General features: G+C 51.4%; 1 protein-coding gene across 1 annotated transcript; it reads left to right on the top strand.

Annotated features, from left to right (window-relative positions):
- The first annotated feature begins 250 nt into the window (after positions 1-250).
- LOC105718608 (pepsin A) lies at positions 251-11,152 on the top strand. The gene is made up of 9 exons (XM_021676728.2): positions 251-303; positions 644-806; positions 3,058-3,175; positions 4,436-4,554; positions 5,218-5,417; positions 7,645-7,761; positions 9,453-9,597; positions 9,700-9,798; positions 10,927-11,152. Exons 1-9 carry the CDS (start codon positions 251-253, stop codon positions 11,074-11,076), a joined length of 1,164 nt encoding a protein of 387 aa, XP_021532403.2. The 3' UTR covers positions 11,077-11,152.
- The last annotated feature ends 1,547 nt before the right edge of the window (positions 11,153-12,699 follow it).

Here is a 12,699-nt window from a genome sequence, read left to right as displayed (position 1 = left end):
CTCTGCAGGTCCACGCCCATGGCACCCCCCATGGCACAAGGTTACAATGGAAACCTCCTCAGCTGGAACAGTCTCAGAACGTGGCTGGGGCAGCGACAATCTTATCAGGAGCTTTTGTGTTTGGGATCAGGGGAGTGGGTGACAGGCCGATAAGGCAGGGACCAAGCTGTATATAAGGGCGGCTTCTGCTGCTGCTCTGTACCTTCCTCCCGTCTTGCCTTCTCCGACAAGTTGGGACCCGGCTAGAACCATGAAGTGGCTGCTGCTGCTCAGTCTGGTGGCGCTCTCCGAGTGCATCTACAAGTGAGTCCAGGTGGCGTGGTGTGAAGACAACCACCTCCCACGTTGCCTTTCTTTCCTCCCCTGTCTCCTTCTTCCCTTTTTTTCCTCTCTTCAGCTGTCTCCATCACCATTTTCTGCCTCTCTCTCTGCCCCTTTGGGAGGCCATCCTGCAGACGTGGCTAAGACTAGCGGTTCCCAGCTCCACCCCTAGTCAGCTTAACTTCTCTGCATTATTGGGCAGAAATGGGAGTTTCTCTCTTCCTTCCTTCTTCCTCTCTTAGACCAGCTTCCCTTCTGGGGCTGCCACAGCACCCGCTGAGCAGAATCGTTGCCTAATTCTTCTTCCTCCTCCAAACCACAGGGTCCCCCTCATCAAAAAGAAGTCCTTGAGGAAGAACCTGGTTGAGCATGGCCTACTAAAGGACTTCCTGAAGAAGAACACCTTCAACCCAGCCAGCAAGTACTTCCCCCAGGGGGAGGCCGCCACCTTGATAGATGACCAGCCCCTGGTGAACTACCTGGATGTGAGTGTGTGGGCGAGCGGCAGGGCCAGCTCTGAGGACTTGGCTGGCAGGAAAGGGGGTGTCGCAGGGGTCTCAGAGGACTGGCCAGGGCTCTGAGGCTCTAGGCAGTGACCCAGGGGCTGCTCCTTAGATGTCAGTGACCCAGAGCAGGCAGGAAAACTCATGGTCAGAGCTGTGACTCTTTTGTTCATTCATCTATTCATTCATTCACTCACTCGTTCATGCAATGTTCACTTCTTCTGAGCGCCTTTTACATGTCAGGGCCTGTGCTGGGCTCAGGGGGAAACAGCAGTGAGCAAAGTCACAGCCTAGGAGACAAAGACAGTCATCAAGGAGCCTCGCAAAACCATGAAAAGAACAGGGAGCAGGAGCACTCCAGAGTGAAGGTGTCACACCGTGAGAGTGTGCCACTTGGGCAGCCTCCTTGGAGCCATGCAGGAAGAGGGCAAGAGAGAACTCCACATACCCTTTTCACTTGTGCCAAACCCTGTAGCCGGCGGGAGCACAGTGCGTTTGAAGGAGAGCCGAAAGGGAGGGAGGAAGGGAGCTGCAGCCTGTGACCCGAGGAGCCGAGGGCAGGAACCGAGGGGTGAAGCCGAGGGGTGGACAGAGAGAGGCTGTATGCTAACTGCCACGTAAACAAGGAGTTGACAAGATCAGATCTGAGTTTCAGAAAGATCACTCTGACTTTATCACTTGAGACTCCACAGCAAATGCCCCGCCCTCTCACAGGTATTGCATGTCCTCTCTGCCTGGCACAGGGTGGAGGGAGCAAAGCCGTGGTGCCTGTGGTTCAGAGCTTGGCCTCTGCCATCCAGCAGACCTGATGCAGATGCGGGTTCTAGTGCCTCTAAGCCATGCGACCTTGGGCAAGCCATTTAAATACTCTGAGCCTGTTTCTTGGTCTAGAAAACAGAACCACTAATATCTACCATCAGAGGCTGTTGCCGGGAATTCACACAATCGTGTTTTCTTGAGTGCTTGGCATGGGGTCCGGAAGGCCCTTGGTAAGAGGTTTAATTAGTCCATGTATTTAGTTAACAAATATTTCACAACTACTGGCACCTCTCTATGTGCCAGAGGCTATGCAAGTTGCCAAAATGATTGTGAATAAGCAAAGCTCCTAGAGCTTATATTCTAAAGCGATGAAAAATAAACAAGCATGTAAGATAATTCCAGGTAATGATGAGGACTGTGACTAATTAATTAATTGGCGTATGGGGGAAAAGAAGATAGGGAGGGGACAAATTTAGATAAAGTGGTCACAGAAGGCCTGTTGGCAGAGGGGACATTTGACTAGAGATCTGAATGAATGATCTTTAAAAAAAAAATGGATCAGTCAAGGAAAGATCTAGAATAAACATTTTCCTAGCACAAGGAATAGCCAGTGCAAAGGCCCTGAGGCAGGAGTGACTGGTCATCACCAAAGACCAGCAAGCAGACCAGTGTGGCTGGAACAGAGCTGGCAAGGGGGAAAATGCTCCCGCTAAGAAGAAAAATATTGGTTGGTTGGCCGAGGTAGGTAGATCACTTGAGGTCAGGAGTTCAGGACCAGCCTGGCAACATGGCGAAACCCTGTCTCTACCAAAAAAACAAAAATTTGCCAGGTGTGATGGTGCACACCTGTAATCCCAGTTACTTGGGAGGCTGAGGCAGGAGAATGGCTGGAACCCAGGAGGCGGAGGCTGCAGTAAGCTGAGATCACGCCATTGCACTCCAGCCTAGACAACAGAGCATGACTTGGCTCAAAAAAAAAAAAGAATAAAAATGTTGACAATGCCCTTCCTTGCAAACTGCCGTACACATCTAGATGTAGAAATAAGAAATCTGAATGGGTTTCCATCTTTAGGTGGCTTGCTTAGCTTCCGATAAACAACTTAAGACACAAGCGCTTAAGCTGTCACGCCCGGTGCTACAAGGTTCCACCCCCATCCTCTGAGAACATGCGCTCTAAGGATGGGAAGACTGTGACAGACAAGACAATGGCGGAAGAGGGAACAGCAGATTGTTAAGTGCTTGTGGTGCTTAGGAGAGAGGAGAGGGTAAATTGGGGGAGCAATCGGGGAAGACGTCAAGGAGGAAGGGACACGGGCTGGGCTTTGAAGGATGAAGGCAGTGACTGGGAAGAGAAAGACAAGAACTGTGAAGGGAAAGCTGGAGAGGTGGACTGAGGGGATGACCCAGGGACAGCCCCTAGGGAGGCCCTGACAGAGGCCCTGGTCCGTGAACTGCGCTGTCCTGGCCTCGGCAGTTGGAGTACTTCGGCACCATCGGCATCGGAACCCCCACCCAGGACTTCACCGTCATCTTTGACACCGGCTCCTCCAACCTGTGGGTGCCCTCCGTCTACTGCTCCAGTGCTGCCTGCAGTAAGTGCCCAGCCCGCCCTGCCCCGCCCTTGCTCCCCAGCACCAGCTGAACCTGGGGAACCCTGGACACCCACGGGCTTCAGGCAGCTCCCACCCCAAGCCTGCTGGAGCCACGCACAGGCATTTATTGAGCACCTACTACTTGCCGATCACTGGCCTCTGGTGCTCCAGGGTGTCAAGAGATGAGTGATATGATCCCTGCGGTCAAGGACTTCACAGTCTGAGGGCAGAGGGAAGCTCTCCTGAATACCGCCTGGGAAAGGCCGTGTAGGGGGCCCAAAGCAAGACAGGGCCAAAGGACCGCAGAATAGCCCACCAGGAAAGAGTCCAGTGTGAGAAATGGCTCCAAAGCCTGGCTAGGACAGGCTAGAGGTGAATGCTGAGTTCATAAAAAAAAAAAAAAAAAACTAGAACTGCGGTGGCTCAGGCCAGTTGTCCTGGTGATAAGGAGGCGAGGCTAGGCATTGGAGACCAGCCTGGGGAACAGAGAAACCCTTCATCCATTTAAAAAAAAAAGAATTGTGGCTAGGTACGGTGTAATCCCAACACTTTGGGAGGCTGAGGCGGGCAGGTTGCCTGAGGTTGGGAGTTTGAGATCAGCCTGACCGAAATGGAGAAACCCTGTCTCTACTAAAAATACAAAATTAGCCAGGCGTAGTGGCGAATGCCTGTAATCCCAGCTACCCGGGAGGCTGAGGCAGGAGAATCACTTGAGCCGGGGAGTTGGAGGTTGTGGTGAGCCAAGATCACACCATTGCACTCCAGCCTGGGCAACAAGAGTGAAACTCCATCCCAAAAAAAAAAAAAAAAATCGTTGGTTTGCTAATGAAACAGTTTGTCTTTAGAAGTCAAGAACAATGTGCGTTGAAGTTTCCTTCCTATTCTAGTGTTTTAACATGAGTTTTAATTAAGAGGACGTGCCTATGGCATCGTCCACACCATAACAGGAGCACTGGCCAGGGGATGGGGGGTGAAGGTGCTGGTCACTGGGCAGCCATGGGCCTACTACGCTCAATATTGGCCTGGGGGGTCCCCCGGAGGCCCTTGGGATTGGCTGGGACCTGCCATCAGTGATTAGTCCCAGCAGTTCAACAAGACAGGACAGAAGCTGGGGTCTCTTGGGCTCCAAGGGTGTAGGGGAAAGGTCACTGCTCCCCTCTGCAGCCCCTCCCAGGGCCAGGGCACCCATCTCGGAAAGACATCCCAGCCATGACCCTCACCCAGCTCTCGGAGACTGATAATCACCTCTTGCCCTTGCAGCCAACCACAACCGCTTCAACCCTGAGGATTCCTCCACCTACGAGGCCACCAGCCAGACACTCTCCATCACCTATGGCACCGGCAGCATGACAGGCATCCTCGGATACGACACTGTCCAGGTGGGCACCCGCAGGTTGCCGCTGCATCCCACCGTCAGACACCCCCAAATAAGCTTATTCCAGCAAGATGAGTCTCGGTGATCACAAAAGTAACCTGATGTAGCGGGGGCACGGTGGGGGAGAAGCAGCCGAGATGTAGCAGACATTGCTAGCTGGGGTGGCAGTGAGTAAAAGAGTGGGGTGCCTGGAGCCAGAAGCCACCCAAGCAGAATGTTATGGAGGGGTGGGAGATAGTAAAGGCTCAGTTCTCTAGCACCTCCTCCTCTTTCTCCTTCCCCTGACCTGCAGCCCCGCTAAGTCACGAAATCTCCGCAAGCCCTTTCTGCTACTTTTGGGGCATGGCAGGAGTCAAAGGCCCTGATTTGCCTGGGGTCTGCTTTGCATTTGCTCATCAGAAACACAAACACACAGTGACCGTCTGTTCTCCAGCAAAATCTCACACTGAGTCACAGACTGTGGCCATCTGGAGCTCAGCTGCCATGGTTACCTGCAGCGGAGGAACAAGCATTCCAGGAGACAGTCCCTCTCCCCTCCTTCCAGCCTGATATCCTGGAAGCCAAGTCCTGCACGAGATGAACCAGGGTGGCTCTGGGCCCGAGGGTGGCACTCAGAGCTCAGTGAACATGAGCTGATGGTGACCAGCATCTCGGTTCCCCCACTCAGGTTGGAGGCATCTCTGACACCAATCAGATCTTCGGCCTGAGCGAGACCGAGCCTGGCTCCTTCCTGTATTACGCTCCCTTCGACGGCATCCTGGGGCTGGCCTACCCCAGCATTTCCTCCTCCGGGGCCACACCCGTCTTCGACAACATTTGGAGCCAGGGCCTGGTTTCCCAGGACCTCTTTGCTGTCTACCTGAGCGCGTAAGTTGGATAGAGAGGGGCCTCCTCCCACCTTCCCCTCCAGAGGTCACAGTGTTCCGGCCCAGCCAGGAGCTGTCCAAGGCTGCTGGTATGGAGAGGGTCTTGGGAAGCAGGGGATTTGCAAAGTCAGTGTCTGATGCTGGAGAAATGTGTCTTTGGAAAGTAACAGTGCCAAGTCTCTCTCTGACGGACCATGTGCACTCTATCTTATTTTAGCAGCGTCTCTGTCCCCTTGATGTGCACAACTCAAATGTCATTAGCCATTTGCCCCCCAGTGCCAGTTCCGTCATCCTTGGCCCCCAAAGATGCCATTTAAAGTGAATACACTCAGTGTGGCTCACGCCTGTAATCCCAGCACTTTGAGAGGCTGAGGTGGGAGGATCACCTGAGGTCAAGTCCAGCCCGGCCAACATGGCAAAATCCTGTCTCTACTAAAAAATACAAAAATTAGCGAGGCATGGTGGCAGGCACTTGTAATCCCAGCTACTTGGGAGGCTGAGGCAAGGAGAATCGCTTGAGCCTGGGAGGCAGAGGTTGCAGTGAGCCGAGATTACACCACTGCACTCCAGCCTGGGCAACAGAGTGAGACTCCATCTCAAAATAAATAAATAAAATAAAGTGAATACACTTAAAACAGACCAAAATTCCATAGCACAAAAATGCAAAGATTTGATCAAGACATATCGTGAATTTTTAAATCATGAAAGCAAGTTTCTTTTATGATTTAACAAAATCTTTGTTCCAGTTGTGACTATTGGTTAATTCTAGGAATGAACAAAGAATAAATGAACAAACACACAAATGAACAAAGAACACATCCCATGTCAGTTCTGGCTGAGTAGAGTTTTATGCAAGAATATCTGAGGGCGTCATCAACTTTCATAAGACACTCAGCTTTCCTCTAACAATCACATACGTCCTCCTCTTTTGAAAGGGTTCACAAGGGTTTGCCATCATTCACATGTTTCCTCGGTGGGTAACTGTGCGTCTAGGTCCTCACTGTATTGCATTGCACTGTGAGATGTTTGCAGCAAAGGTGGGGTGGGTTCAGTGAGCGGGGTCATGTTTTATAAATGGCTAGTTCTCGGATGATTAATTTCTTGTTGCCATCTACATTTGCTTCCACATCTAACCTGAAACTGCAGAGATTTCAAAAATGAATACTGCGATAACAAGGACCCCTGCAATTTACAACAGGAAGGCTCTTTGTCATTTATTCCTCTTGGCCAGTTAATGTTCAAGGTGGCTTTTAAACATAATCTGCCTTAAATATTTTGGCAGGGCACAATGGTTCACGCCTGTAATGCCAGCACTTTGGGAGGCCAAGGCAGGCAGATCACAAGGTCAAGAGATCGAGACCATCTTGGCCAACATGGTGAAACCCCATCTCTACTAAAAATACAAAAATGAGCCTGGTGTGGTGCCATGTGCCTGTAATCCCAGCTACTCGGGAGGCCTGAGGCAAGAGAATCGCTTGAACCCAGGAGGCAGAGGTTGCAGTGAGCCAAGATCGCACCACTGCACTCCAGCCTGGTGACAAAGCGAGACTCTGTCTTAAAAAAAAAAAAAAAAAAAAAAATTTTCATGTGGGGCCATTGTATCTCTTCAGCTAGCTTGGAGTTTCTCAGTCTGGGCACTATTCACATTGCAGACCAGCGTAAGTCCTTGCCGCCAGGGGCTGTTCCATGCATTAAGGACATTTGGCAGCATCCCCAGCCTCTACCCATTTGATGCCAGTAGCATCCCCTACCCCCACCCAGTCATGACAATCCGAAATGTCTCCAGACGTTCCCCTGGGGACAAAACTGCTCCCAGCCAAGAACCAGTGATCTTCACCATCAAGTCCTTAAGAGCTGACACTGTCACACATATTCACTTCCCGGGGATCCCCATGGCAACTAGAGTGAGCACCATGGTGGAAACCACACACTTTGGAACCCAAGAGATCCGCGTTCTTCCAAACTTAGTTCCACCACTCCTCAGCTGCGTGATCTTGGGCAGGTGGTCTCACCTCTCTCTGGCTCAGGGTCCTCCTGGTAAGTGGAAATAACAGTGGCAGTGCCCACTGCATGGGCCCTGGCCTAAGAGGAAATGAAACCATGTTTGTCACACCCCAGCACAGCCCTGGCAAGTGTCCAGTCAAGGGTAACTCTGAGGATGCAACAGCACATGTTGAGACGAATGAATGAACAAAAGAATTCATATCTTCTCCCCTCACTTTCCATAGCAATGACGAGAGCGGCAGCGTGGTGATGTTTGGTGGCGTCGACTCCTCTTACTACACCGGCAGTTTGAACTGGGTGCCTGTTTCTGTTGAGGGTTACTGGCAGATCACTGTGGACAGGTGAGACCACCATGGATGGGCAGCATCCAGGCCTGGGCCCCAAATCCCATCTCCTTATGGATTCATAGCTAACCAGATTCCCAGAATCCCCCCAGAAACAGCTGGCACAGGGGAACCCACTCCAGGGGGAAGGTGGAAGTTAGCCAAGCCAGAGAGACCCCTAGAAAGACACTTCCCGGGAGGAGGAGGGCAGGGCTATCTGGGAAACCGAGCCTCTGCAAGGGTGAGACAGCCACTGTCCTCGTAGTCACAGAGGCAGGACAATCCACCAGCGTCCCTGGGGAGAGCAGGGGGACCCTCCTGTCTGCACAGCTCACAATTTAAGGAGCCTGTGAACCAGCACATGCTCCTCCCACTTGAGGAAAAATGCCACCTTCAATCTAGAAGGAGGGCAAAATGGCTAAGAAATTGTGTGGTCATTTCGTCCCATCCTGCCCTTCGGGGCCTCCCCAGTCCCCCTTCCAGCCTCATTTCCACACTGTTCTTGCCCCAGCTCGCTAGCCAATTGTGCGGGTTTTCCCAAGAGTGAACAATTTCCCGGGACAAAGACTTTCCGTACTAAAACTGGGACCATCCCAGGCAAACCAGGACACACTGGTCACCTCATGTTTGCCCAGCCATGCTAGAATTTCACCTGTTATGTATGAAATTTTTCTTTTTAGTACTGCAAAGAAAAATTGGTACTGGGACAAAGGATCTCTCAGCAAAGCAATTCTTTTTACTTCCTGCAGAAAGGGTACTCCTGCCAGCAATCTTGCCATGGGAGTACAAGAAAGGAAAGCAGACATATTTGTTTCTTATGCATTTGGGGTTAACTGCTGTGTCTGATCTCTATTGGCTGGAGCCAGACCTCTCAATCTAAGCTAAACCCCGATTGGCTAATAACTTGAAACTTTTCTAAACAGGTAAAAGCAATGCAGAGCAAAAAACAAGGAAGTCAAAATAAGGAAGAGGCATAGGGTGAGCTGGGACACGCCTGTGAGCACGTCCAGCACAGATATCTTGGTTAAAGTACAAGGACATAGAATGTACTACGTGCCCGTAAGCACATCTAATGGTTACATAGGATAGGGCCTCTAGCAAAAAGGCAAGAAGGCTTTTGAAGAAAGTGTTTAAAACAAACTATTATTTCTAACACTTATGAATTTTTCTTATACAAGAAAGGAAACTTTGAAGAGGAACTTTTCTACTTCCTACAACCGGTTCCTCCAACTCCTGCCCCAGCCCTCTCGTCTCCATCCCTCCCCAAATGCTGTCCCCTCTGCCCATGATGTCCACCTTCTCTCTTCACCTGCCTGGAAACCCTGGGTGTCTGCTCCCCTGGCTGCTCCCCTCCATCGCCTCTCACCCTGGACCCTGTTTCTGTTCCCTGCCGCCTGCCTGGCTCATCATCCTGCCCTTCTGCCAACATAACTCATCTTGCCAGCTAGGCCGGGCGCTCCCTGCAGCCTGGAACTGTGAGGCTGTCTTGTTTAGCTTTGCATTTCCCATGTCTGGCACAGAGGAGGCACTTGGGAAGTATTTGTTGGGTAAATCGATGCAGGATGAATGAGTTCACGAATGAGAGGAACAGAAATTTCCCGCATTGGCCAATGGCTGGGTTGGGAAGGAACGTCTGGGGTCACCTGGTTCCTCCTTGGGGAGACGTACCCCAGAGGGTTCAGGGGCCTTCACGTGCATCTTGCCCTCAGCATCACCATGAATGGAGAGGCCATCGCCTGCGCCGACGGCTGCCAGGCCATTGTCGACACCGGCACCTCTCTGCTGTCTGGCCCAACCAGCCCCATCGCCAACATCCAGAGCTACATCGGAGCCAGTGAGAACTCAGATGGCGAGGTGAGTCCAGCCCCAACTGCTCTGTTCTACACTAAAGTAGTGGGTGTGACAGGCAGAAGGGACGAAAACCCTTCTAACTTTCCACACCCTCCCTCTTTCCAGATGGTGGTCAGCTGCTCAGCCATCAGCAGCCTGCCTGACATCGTCTTCACCATCAATGGCAACCAGTACCCTGTGCCAGCCAGTGCCTACATCCTGCAGGTGAGGGGGCTCTGGAACACCCACTAGAAGGGCCCACACAGAATGTGGCCACAGAGTTCCCCTCTGCAGAGGGAAAATGCACTTCCACGAGCTGAAGTCAAGAGGCAGAGGCAGACTACCATCTGCCCTACACACCTCCAGAGAAAAAGAATGTATTAAAAACAAATGCAGGAATAAGAATTTGGATATAGCCCCCTAAGGGAACAAGTGAAGCAAAGGTTATTGGAGTGAAAAGATTTGGACCCCTGGGTCCAAGTCCTGGGTCTGAATTACTACCCCAGTGATTCTGAGCACGCTACAACTCATCTCAGCCTCGTTTTCTCATCTAAAAAGTAGAGAGGGCAGCTTTCCCCACCCTCAGAGCAAGGTTGGGTTAACCAAGTGAAACTGATCACATCAGAGATAGCAAGGGTTGGGCAAATGGAAAGCCTAATTTCCGTAGGCTGGGGCTTCTGACACTCCTACCGTCTCTACCAAGGAGCAAATCTTTAGCTATACGAACCACAAGAAAACTCCTTGCCGTCTATTATTATATGTCAGGTGGAAAACTAACTTTGCCAGTGAATTGATGTGATTCAACAAGAAGCACTGAGGCCTGGGCCCCCCGGTGATTCTGATCACAGTAGGAGAGGGTGAGGCCTGAGCCATGGAGTGGGAGCTGTGGGGGTGATTCTCCCCTGTGGGAGCTCCCCAGGTGATTCTAATATGCAGCCAAGGTTGCAGCCCAGTGACCTAGTGAGGCAAAAGGGATAAAGGCTCATCCCAATTGCCCCTGGATGGGATCAGAACAATAATGTTTCTCAAACCCTGCTGTGTCAGCAGGGTTTTCAGACTCCTTCCTAGCAGCTGAATTCTCCCCAAGCCCCTTAACTCTGAGGATGTCAGGGTCTGGGTGCCTGCCAGAAACACTAGATAATGTCCAGTAATCCGTGGAAAGCAATCGTGCTGTGAACAGCTTCTACAGGCGGACTCCAGGCCAAGGACAGCTGAGTCCCTGGACACTGAGCCAGGAAGCTCCTCCTTGCACGTACCTTGCAGCTGGACCAGGGTGCCCTGAGTGTTTATCACCCAGCGCCTGGCACTGCTGCATCGGTGTCCCAGCTCCACTTTTATTCTCCTTTTCTCCAGGAGGACCAGAGCTGCACCAGTGGCTTCGAGGGCATGAACATCCCCACCTCCTACGGAGAGCTTTGGATCCTGGGTGATGTCTTCATCCGCCAGTACTTTACCGTCTTCGACAGGGCAAATAATCAGGTCGGCCTGGCTCCCGTGGCTTAAGCCTAAGTCTTTCCAGCCACTTCCCAGGAAGATCTGGCCTCCGTCCTGTGCCCACTTTAGATGTATATAATTAATTCTCCTGACTGTCCTTCCCAGGGGAATGTGGAGGTCTTGGCCCTGTTCCCTGTCCTACCAATAATGTAGAATAAAAACATAACCTCCTGAAACAGGTTTTTGGTGCTGCTTCTCTTTGCTGGTCTTTTTCCTTCACATCACGGAGGTTAGCACACCAGGGCAGGGATCAAAATGACCACATCCACTTGGATGGCACCCAACACAGCGACCCCAGTAGCGGACCCTTCATGATAGAGCCAGGAAGACAGAGGGGGGTCAGGGGGTCATGCTGGAAGCATCATGAAAAGACCTGGGGGCCAAATATGCTGGGCTTATTGTCTTCTCATAGAAGGGACACTGGGAGCTGAGACTGTGCATTGTACTCCAGCCTGGGTGACAGAGAGACTTCATCTAAAAAAAAAAAAAGCCAGGCACGGTGGCTCTTTGTAATCTCAGCACTTTGGGAGGCCGAGACAGGTAGATCAAGAAGTCAGGAGATCGAGACCAGCCTGGCTAACATGGTGAAACCCCGTCTCTAAAAATACAAAAAATTAGCTGGGCGTGGTGGCACATGCCTGTAGTCCCAGCTACTCAGGAGGCTGAGGCAGGAGAATCGCTTGAACTCAGAAGGCAGAGGTTGCAGTGAGCCGAGATAGTGCCATTGCACTCCAGCTTGGACGACAGAGCAAGACTCCATCTCAAAAAAAAAATAGAGATCATGAGGAAAGGAAAGTGATCAGGAGAGTCAGGAGAGGTGGCCACTAATGGTGATGTCCCTAAGTAGACAGGACAAGGCAGTGTTGTCGCAAGACATGGACAGGACAAGGGGAAGAGGCTGACGTCCCACAGTCTTCCAGGATGCCCTTGTGATTCTCTGGCTGACCGAGACTAACAGTTCATCTCCCCAAGATCCCAGGCACAAGACACCGAACCCATCAGTAACTAAAGAGGATGGTGTTCCACTTCCCTGAACAGGGGTTGTGAGACAGAGAATTAAGCATGTTCATTAGCATATATGCCCCAGAAAGGCAAAGCGGAAATGGAGCAGTTTCTCAAGAGTGGGCTTGGTAGCAAAATATTCAATGGAAAACACAATTTCACAATAAGTATAGAACATGGTACGTTCTAGGCCCTTCCTCAGGGTTCACCAGCTACAGTTCCCAATCAAAGGCTCTGAGAAGTCCTGCTGCAAAGTGATCTGTTTCATTTTAACTCAGCAGAGCTTGATCTCAGACTCTCTCTTGTTAGTAAATCTATTACAGCCCTGGGCTCCTCGGCATGCATGCTGGGAAAATTCCCATAGCTCCTGCTTCTGGTGACAGCTGACCCAGGCCGTCTGCTGAAGACACAGGCCCAGAGGGTAAAGCTGGACTCTAGGAAGGGTGGGGGTAAGCTCCAACACCCAGTGCCCCAGGCCTCCCCAGGGTCAGTCTCATGCTCCGAAGCCCATTTTCCATAGCTGAATTATCTTTATGACACACACATTTCATCTCATCCCTCCCTTGTTTAAAGCTCTTAATGCCTTCTTGCCATTGCCCTTGGAATGAAACAGCAAATCTTTGGCATAGC

Source organism: Aotus nancymaae, unplaced genomic scaffold, assembly GCF_030222135.1.
Source record: "Aotus nancymaae isolate 86718 unplaced genomic scaffold, 86718_ANA_hifiasm-v0.15.2.pri h1tg000059l, whole genome shotgun sequence".
Classification (NCBI taxonomy): domain Eukaryota; kingdom Metazoa; phylum Chordata; class Mammalia; order Primates; family Aotidae; genus Aotus; species Aotus nancymaae.
Note: the sequence above shows the minus strand (reverse complement) of the source record. Positions and strands in the feature narration are given on the sequence as shown.

Excerpts from the sequence above, each read along its gene's own strand:
- LOC105718608 (XM_021676728.2), top strand. The coding sequence starts at position 251 with ATGAAGTGGCTGCTGCTGCTCAGTCTGGTGGCGCTCTCCGAGTGCATC. Across the intron at positions 807-3,057 it reads CCCTGGTGAACTACCTGGAT|TTGGAGTACTTCGGCACCAT; the intron begins GTGAGTGTGTGG and ends TGGCCTCGGCAG. Across the intron at positions 7,762-9,452 it reads TGGCAGATCACTGTGGACAG|CATCACCATGAATGGAGAGG; the intron begins GTGAGACCACCA and ends TCTTGCCCTCAG.